At 48.9% G+C, this 9,360-nt stretch overlaps 1 protein-coding gene across 1 annotated transcript; it reads left to right on the forward strand.

Moving 5' to 3' along the window:
* Positions 1-1,081: 1,081 nt before the first annotated feature.
* On the forward strand, positions 1,082-4,320 carry GSTT2B (glutathione S-transferase theta 2B). The gene is made up of 5 exons (XM_006874952.1): positions 1,082-1,193; positions 2,579-2,666; positions 3,429-3,579; positions 3,665-3,838; positions 4,111-4,320. Exons 1-5 carry the CDS (start codon positions 1,082-1,084, stop codon positions 4,318-4,320), a joined length of 735 nt encoding a protein of 244 aa, XP_006875014.1.
* Positions 4,321-9,360: the final 5,040 nt, after the last annotated feature.

Raw genomic sequence — 9,360 nt, forward strand, 5'->3', positions numbered from 1 at the left:
TATTTTCAATTCCTCATATGTATGTGAAAGTTGACATTGAATAAGGAAGACCATAGAAAAGTTGGTGCATTTGAGTTATAGTGTTAGAGAATATTAAAATTACCATGGTCTGAGAGAAAAACAAATCTGTGTTTCAAGTACAGCCTGAATGCTCCTTAGAAGCCAGGAAGTTGAGGATGCGTCTGTCATACTTAGGACATGTTATGAGGTGGGATCATTCCCTGGAGGACATCATGCTTGGTAAAGTAGAGGGTCAGAGAAAATGAGGAACACCCCTCCCATCCACCCCTAACCTCTCCATGAGATGGACTGGCACAGTGGCAGCAGCAATGGGCTTAAGCTTAGTAACTATTGTGAGGAAATGTTTCCTGTGTTCATAGGGTCTCTATGAGTGGGAGTAAACTCAGTGGTACCTAACAACAACATAGGGTTTCTGAGGAGCAGCTGCTGGGTTTGAATTGAGAACCTTGAGGTTAGCATTCCAATGCTTATTCACACCAGAACTCGGACATCCTATGGGGACAGTTCTATTGTGTCTTATGGGGTCATGATGAGTTGGGATAGAGTCTTGGTGTGGCGTTGTTCCATAAGCACTGGACCGCAAGGTCGGTTTGAAATGGAAGGTCTGCAGCTCAAACCCACCAGCCACTCCTCAGAAACCCTATACAGGATCATTATGAATTGGAGCCAACTCGACAGCACTTAAAAACAACAGCATGAGTTGGAATGGAATCAAAGGTAATGGGTTTGGCTTGATTTGGGGTTAACGTGGATTTGATTTGAGACTAGGTTTTTAGAGATAATGCGACCCCGAGGTCCTCTCTTGGATGCTCCTCCACAGGACTTCCGGGGGCTATGGAGTTCAGCCTTGTGCGCTCCGCCTGGGCGGGAATCCAGCCGGGCAAGGGACCAGCCGGGCAAGGGACCAGGGGTGGAGCCGGGGAGGATCCGTGACGCTGCCCGGCCCGGATGGGGCAGGACCGGGGCGGGACTTTATTTTCTGAGACCACACAGCGTCCGTTGCAGCTAGAGTCCAGGACTGCTGTCCCAGCTGATCCCGCTGTCCCAGCTGCATCCCGCCATGGGTCTGGAACTCTTTCTGGACTTGCTGTCTCAGCCCAGCCGTGCCGTCTACATCTTCGCTAAGAAGAACCGCATCCCGTTCGAGCTACGCACTGTGGATTTGCTTAAAGGTGGGTCCACCTGTTCTCCCCACACCCATCCGTATACCTGCAGGCCCGGTGCTCTCAGACTGCCCCTCAACTCCACAGCCCCCTCCTCCTAGAATGCACTCAATCCATAGAGCCCACACACAGCCTCTGCTCCCAGAGCAGCTCTCAACACCAAGGCAGCGTAGTAGTGGTTACGAATCGGGCTGGGAACCTTAAGGTCAGCGGTTCGAAACTACCAGCTGCTCTGCGGGAGAAAGATGAGGCTTTCTACTCCCGTAAAGATTTACACCCTCGGAAACCCTGTACAGGGTCGCTATGAGTTGGAACCGATTACTTAACAACAAGGCTTCCCACAACACCCTTAAACTCAGGGCCCCTCAGTCTCAGGGTCCCCTCACAGCCCGCTTCTCTCCGAGTAAACCTCAGCCTCAGGGCTTCCCCCATAGTGCCCTAAGGACTCTAATGAGACACTCCTCCCAGGGCGCTCTTCAACCCCACAGGCTCCTCATTTTATAAAACCCCTCAATTCATAAACATGCCCCTCATTCCGACTTCCATTTGTCCCCCTCAACCGCACGTCCCCCCATAATGCCTCTCACCTCCAGGGCCCCCCACAGCCTCCTTCTCCCTGAGTGCCTTCAATGCCACACACCCCACAGCCCCCTTCCCCTGGCGCACCCCTCAACTCCAGAGCCTCCCACAGTCCCCTCCTCCCTGAGTATTCTTCAACCCTAGGGCCCCCCACATACCTCCCTTCCTGTGTACCCTCAACCCCACAGTTCTCCAAAGCCTCCTCCTCCCAGCGTGCCTCTCAACTCCAGGCCCACACACACACACAGAGCCGCCTCTGAGTGTCCCCAGTCACATCTTCTCCTCCCCAGCATCACTGAAGATGACCCCAGCTGTGTGTGACCCTTAGCACTTCCTTCTGAAGAGTTCTTGCATTGAAAGCCTGTATAAATCCAGAGATCTCCAGAGGCATTGGGGAGATCTGACATCCCTCCACTTGCCCTCCCACCCATGTTGCTGTTGTTTTATGCTTTCCAGTGGATTCAGACTCATGCTGACCCCATGTGTGACTGAGTAGATTGCCCCATGAGACTTTTTTTTACAGAAGCAGTTCACCAGATCCTTCTTCCATGGCAACACTATGTGGATTCAAACTCCTACCATTTGGGTATCAGCTGAGCACAAACCCTAGTACTGGTCCTGTCAAAATAATCTCTACCCTCCCTCCGCCCCCCCCCCCAACCCCTTCTGAGTGTTTCCAAGGAGGTTCACACTATAGTGGCTGAACTCAGATCAGTTCTAGAGTTTCCACCTCAGGGGCTCTGGCTGGGGAGGGGAGGGAGGGCAGAAGAAGTGCTGCTCACACCTTGTGACCATACACGACCCTTTCCTCCCAGGGCAGCTTGTGAGCAAGGAGTTCTTGCAGGTCAACCGCTTCCAGAAGATACCTGTACTCAAGGATGGGGACTTTGTCTTGGCTGAAAGGTACCCCTCTCCTAAGCCTCAGGCCCCCTGGCTCCCAGCTCCCCCAATGCCTGAGGGCCCACCCAGAGTGCAGGGACAGCAAGGGGACAGCTTGACGTGAATCCAGGGTAGTTTATCCCTGCCCCTCTCCTTTCTCTAGTCTCTTGTTCTACAGCCAGGACCTCCCTAGAACCAGAATGACAGGGCCTCAGGAAAGAAGATGGGGGACTTCAAAAAGTTGGTGGCAAAATAAAATTAAAAGATAATGGAATTTTTCCATGAAAATTTGAAGCCTCCTGTGTCCCATATTGGGTCAACTGTAGGTTAAACAAAAGAGGCTGGCTATTGACACCACAGTGGTCAGGGGACTGAGGAGTGATGGTGGGGCCCCTAGTGGAAAGGGCCCTTGGTGGGTTGAAGATATGCCCCCCTCCCCCGACTCCTGCTCCACACACTCACTATGCACTTGAGTCCCTTCCAAGCCCTGTACCCTTCTAAGCCCCTTACCTACCCTGTGTCAGTGCAAAAGGGAGACCAAGCATCTCCACTCCAGGTGGATTTGTTAGAGTACCACAGAGTTGAGATTCTGAAAAATGCAAAGGAGAGGTCCTGGCCGAAAGCCAGTGCCCAAGACAAAAGAGAAAAGGGTGGGCTTTGAGAGGGAGAGAACTGGGGTGGGGGTGGGGGCCCAGGGTGCTGGGCGGGGAGGCTGGAGAAGAGCTTACCAAGGGTAGAGACACAGCCTTGGGGGAGAGGCCCTCACAGTCTCGGTTCCTGTCCCAGCGTGGCCATCTTGATCTACCTGAGCCTCAAGTACCAGACGGAGGCCCACTGGTATCCCACCGACATACAGACTCGTGCCCGAGTTCACGAGTACCTGGGCTGGCATGCTGACTGCATCCGGGGCACCTTTGGCGTGTTGCTGTGGGCCCGGGTAAGGAGTGCCTTTCAATGGGCAGTGGTCATTGGAGCCAGGAGGAACAAAGGCCACAGGCTGAGCCACCCTCTGCCACCCTCAGGTGCTGGCACCACTCATTGGGGCCCAGGTCCCTGAGGAAAAGGTGGGGCACAATCGGACCTCCATGGATCAGGCCTTGCAACAGCTGGAGGACAAGTTCCTGGGGGACAGGCCCTTTCTCGTCAGCAACCAGGTGACCCTGGCAGACCTCATGGCACTGGAGGAGCTGATGCAGGTGGGCAGTGGCTGTGGGCACCACACCACCATTGAACAAACAGAAACACTAAGGCCCAGAATCTCAGCTCATTACTGGCTGAACAGGAGCTGGAACCTTAACGCCTGCTTCCAGGGCTGGGGATCACCTAAAAGACTGCAGCCAGTCCTACTGCCCTGGGTTCAGGTGGGGGCCAGGGAGGTGAGTGTGTCCTGACACCTGTGCAGGTATTCCTGACATGGGGGTCTCAGGACCCCAGCACGCCCCCCATTCTCCACTATATGTCCCCACAGCCCGTGGCTGTTGGCTATGACTTGTTTGAGGGGCGGCCACGGCTGGCGGCATGGCGTACTCGAGTGGAAGCTTTCCTGGGTGCTGAGCTGTTCCAGGAAGCCCACAGCCGCATCCTGAACATCCTGGAACAGATGGCCAACAAGACCATCCCTGTGCCCCCGCCAGAGGCCCATCCAACTATGCTGAAGCGAATTGCCAGAATCACCTGAGGGCTAACTGGTGCAGATCAGGAAATGAGAAATAAAGATTCATTCTGTTTACCTGTCCCCTTCATCTTTCCAGTCCTTCCTCTGCTCCTCATATCTCTGCACAGACATTGTTTTGCCTTTGTTGTTGTTGTTAGGTGCCATGGAGTCAGTGCCGACTCATAGCGATCTTATGCACAGCAGAACGAAACACTGCCCGATCCTGAGCCAGCCTCACTATTGTAAGCCATGCTTGAGCCCATTGATGCTGCCACTTTGCCAATCATCTCGCTGGGGGTCTTCCACTTTTTCCCTGACCCTCTCTCTACCCTACCAAACATGGTATCCTTCTCCAGTGACTGGTCCCTCCTGACAATATGTCAAAAGTATGAGAGACCAAGTTTGGTCATCTTGGCCTCCAGGGAGCACTCTGGCTGCTCTTCTTCCAAAATGGATCTATTGGTTCTTTTGGAAGCCCATGGCACTTTACAATTTTAATGAGCTAAAATTACAAAGAAGTTAAGCACATTAAACTAATCAATGGGTGGTGCAAATGGTGAATGTGTTCAGCTGCTAACTGAAATGTCAGAGTTCCAAATCCACCTAGGGACATTCTGAAATAAAGACCCAGAGATCTACTTGTGGAAAATTAGCCACTGTAAACCCTATGGGCACAGTTCTGACACACATGGGGTCATCATGACTCAGTCTGAACTTGACATTGATTGGTTATTGTCCCTGAACTAGCGCTCACACTCAAGCTGGCTGATGAGGAGTCTGATCAGACTTCCTGTTTTCCTGATTTCTTCTCATACAACTTTGGAATCCTGATAATGAACACAAGAGAGGGCCAGGTTATGAGTAGAAGACAGAGTTCTTTGGGACCCGCCTAGGTGGCCATTATTATTGCTGTTGTTAGGTGCCATTGAGTCAGTACCAGCACATAGTGAACCTATGTACAACAGAACGAAACACTGCCTGGTCCTGGGCCAACTTCACAATTGTTGCCATGCTTGAGCCTATTGATGCTGCCACTTTGCCAATCCATCTCGCTGGGGGTCTTCCTCTTTTTCCCTGACCCTCTACCTTACCAAACATGATATCCTTCTCCAGCGACTGGTCCCTCCTGACAATATTTTGCCTTAGATGCAGCATATATAATCAATTCCCATTCCCATTGCTGTTGGTCAAATCCTCCAAATCACAGTGACCCTGTAGGACGGAGTAGAACTGTACCATAGGGTTTCTGAGGCTGTAAATCTTTAGGAGGATAGAATGCTTCATCTTTCTTTGAGGCGTGGCTGGTGGGTTTGAAGTCATGACCTTTCTGTTAGCAGCCCAATGCTTGACCCATTGTTCCACCAGACCTCTTTTCATATAACCAATGTTGTTAAGTGCTGTCAATTTGGTTCCGACTCATAGAGACCCTGTATAGGGTCTCCGAAGAGTGATTGGTGAGTTTGAACTTTGTGTGAGTTTGAACCTTGTGTCTCAAACCAACCTTGTGGTCCAGTGCTTATCCTACAGTGCCACACCAGGACTCCCATATAGCCAATGTTGTTGTTGTTGTGTGCCGTCGAGTCAGTTCCGACGCACAGCGACTCTGTATAGGGTTTCTGAGGAGCGGCTGGTGGGTTTGAACCACCAATGTTTCAGTTCTAACTGACCTTTCAGTTCAGTTCATTATCATAGCAAACTAAAATTCACCTAGTATAAAGAGTTTCTGAAAATGAATAAGATGAACAAACATAAATTAATGAAAAATTAACACATAGATTGTTAGTATTTTAAATATAATAAAGGATAAGGTGAGTAATAACACTTTGTTGTTGTTAAGTGCTATCGAATCAGTTCTGACCCATAGTGACCTGAGGAGTGACTAGTGTATTTGAACTGCTGACCTTGCATTACCCTGTAGCACCACACTAGGACTCCATAATAACACTAGGGAGATAACACCGTAGAATAATTAACCATGTGAAATTAAAAGGCATTATTTGCCTGAGGGCAAAATTCAGACGGACTAGAAAAGGAGTTTTGGAAACAGAGGGAGGAAGTGGGATAAGTGATGTTACATTGCAGGGTTTGCAATCAATGAGATGCAACAAAATGTGTATGAATTGTTGAGTGGAAAACTGATTGGCTCTGTTAACCTTCATCCAATTCACAATAATATACTTATACACCTTGTACTGCTAAATGCAAGGTCAGCAGTTTGCGTCCACCAGCTGCTCTGGAGAAGGATGAGGCTTTTCTGATAGATTCACAGCCTTGGAAACCCTATACAGAGTCATGATGGGTTGGAACCAACTTGATGGCACAACATAACAACAGCAATCGATACATGAACATTTTATATATATTTATACTTATTTATATAATCAAGCTTCTAAACACTTCACATGAGGAACCAAGAGTTGCTGGTTTTATTACATTGCCATATGTATGAAGAAAAAATAAATCCCAGTAACCAATGTAACCTCATAGTCCACATGGCAGTATTATCAGGGCGGTACAATATTTACAAAGAATACAAGTAAAACTACTTATGATTGGACATAGGAATGTCCTTTGAACTCAAGGAAATTTGAAAGGTATCTTTTGGCAAGGACTCCTGGCTTCCCAGAACAGCTTCATAAAAGCAGAATACAGTAGAAGTTCATGAGAAAAGGGAATTAAAAGATAATGGAATTTTTCCAAAAGCTTTCTGAAACCCTCTCTTGTTGTCACACACCTATATGTGTGTTAGCCAGGAAATCACCAGGATAGGAAATCCACACCATTCTTTCAACACAGAATTTCCTATAAAGAGTCCTGGGTGTTCAAACTGTGAAGGTGCTCAGCCGCTGACATGAAGGTTGGAGGTTAGAATCCATCCAGAGGCATTTAAAAGAAAGTGTGAGATAGAATGAGCCGGAACACAAACACCTACATGTAAGGCTTTATTAGAGGTTGGAAGAAAAGAAAAAGAGGTATCTCTGGGGGAAGGATTTTGATACTGGTTGAAGAGGGAGAGGTTGAGATTACTGGAGGTTGGTGATAGGTTGACTAGGGATGACATTCCGGTAGGGAGAGAAGTTCCGGTAGGGAGAGCGAAAGCGCAGCAAGCAGCCATTTTATTATGCATGTGGATGAGGGATTCTATCATTCCAGCCTTTTGTTGTTATGGGTACAGGGGCGGAGGTCATTGCTTCCTGCTGGTAGGGGGTGAAGAGGAGGGAACTATATATCTGGCGTGTTCGTCTGGCTGGCTGGTTCTGTAGCTTGGCAGTGGTTGGTATCTGGTCATGAGGAGTTCTCCCACCGTCTGGTTTGTGAAGGCCCTCATGTGTTCCTGAAGAAAACTTTGAAGACAGTGAAACAGGCAGGGGCCAAATAACAGTATCAGGAGGATTATAGTGAATGGCCCTAGGAAGGGGAGGAGCCAAGGCCACCAGGAGAACATTAGGGTTCTACCATGGTTTGTTTAACTTGATTTTATAAAGCAAGGAAGGTGTCTGCTACCCTCTCCATGTCCCCGTTCAGGGCCTTCGATAATTTTTTTGTAATAGATGTATGGATGTTCCTAATCAGATGGGGTTAAGATTTGGGCCACAAGGATTAAATATCTAACCCCACATAGGTGTTGTGTGGGTGGGCATTTGAAAATGTCTTTTCCACATAAGAAAAATATTCCTTTCCGCTCACATGTTGCTTACTTTTGTTATGTCAGTGCACCAGGAGTTTGGAAGGGAAGATTAGTGATGTTGTTGTAGTTATGAATGCACGTGAAGTTGGTGGAATTACTGAGGCCAGTCTCCATGAGGAGAGGTCCTGTGTAGTGTGTGGTGGTTGTATTAGGATATGATTTAGGGACTGGGTTGGTGGGAATGGCTGTGGCTGAGTACCCCAGGTCCCTATAGGGCAAACAAACTCAGCATGAGGTTTTATTGAATATGATTTCTATTGCAGTGATTAGCATGGGATGGGGTTGGCAAATACTGTCAGGATGCTGTCAGGATCTAGCCCCAGCTTCTACACTGATCTTTTTCCTCGCTGCATCTGCCACCTGCCCAATCCCCATCTGACATCCCTATTTGGGTTTGATATGTCCAGCAGACAGGCTTGTTGCACCACCCTTTTGCAAGCTGTAGATTGGGAAGCCATGCAGTTAGAGAGTTTGCATACTCTGATTCTGCAAAACTGCTTGGTAACAGGTGTTTGTCCCAGATAGCAGGCAGAGTACACAAAGGTCAGGACACTGGAGCAATCTGTGGCTGTATGAGGGGTTGAGCATGTTTTGCCATTTTGGCTAAGGCACGATCTGATCATAAAGAGTACGGAGACCATACTGGGATGATGTAAGTCCCACTATGAGGAGAAAGAGTAAGGAAAAAATTATTCAAGAATGGCAGGGCCACGCAGAAGGTCAGACAGCGAAGAGGCCTACTGCCAGGATGATAGATAGTGTGCCGAAGGGGGCAAGGAAGGCTGGGTGGCAAGTTAACATGGAGGTATGTTTAAGGGAGTATGTAGAGGTAGGGCTAGCCAGCAGAGGAGAAAGACTGTCAGCAGAGAGATTTCGTCTGGTGAGAAATCAGAGATAGAGTGCCCTGGAGAACTAGGTCTTTGACCCAGAATAAAACAGTGTCAGGAGTGTTAGCCTTTGGAAAGACCCACTGGAGGTCCTGGTCCACCTGGTCGAGGAATCAGGAGTGAGAGTCATACATTTATTCCTCTGGGATGCGGGTGGGTTTGAGCTTGGTCAGTCCTGCGAAAGAGGAAGTATAGCGGGGTGCACCTGGATTAATATCCAATTTGGGAGTAGCTGAAACTCTGTGTGCCAGGTTTCTCCTGATAGACAGCCACGGGCTTGATGGGTGGGAAATTATTTGGGGTGCAATGCTTCCTGTGGGGATGTGACTGAGCACGTGGGGCATGTTTGAGTTATTTGTTGGAGTAGTGAGGGCATTTTGGGACAGTAAAATATGGGTCATAGGAGGCAGAGTAGGGGTTCATGCCCTATGTGAAGGATATTGTGTATATCCGTGAGGATGTGTGTGGCCTGTGACCTGGGGAGAATGT

Source organism: Chrysochloris asiatica, unplaced genomic scaffold, assembly GCF_000296735.1.
Source record: "Chrysochloris asiatica unplaced genomic scaffold, ChrAsi1.0 scaffold00306, whole genome shotgun sequence".
NCBI lineage: Eukaryota > Metazoa > Chordata > Mammalia > Afrosoricida > Chrysochloridae > Chrysochloris > Chrysochloris asiatica.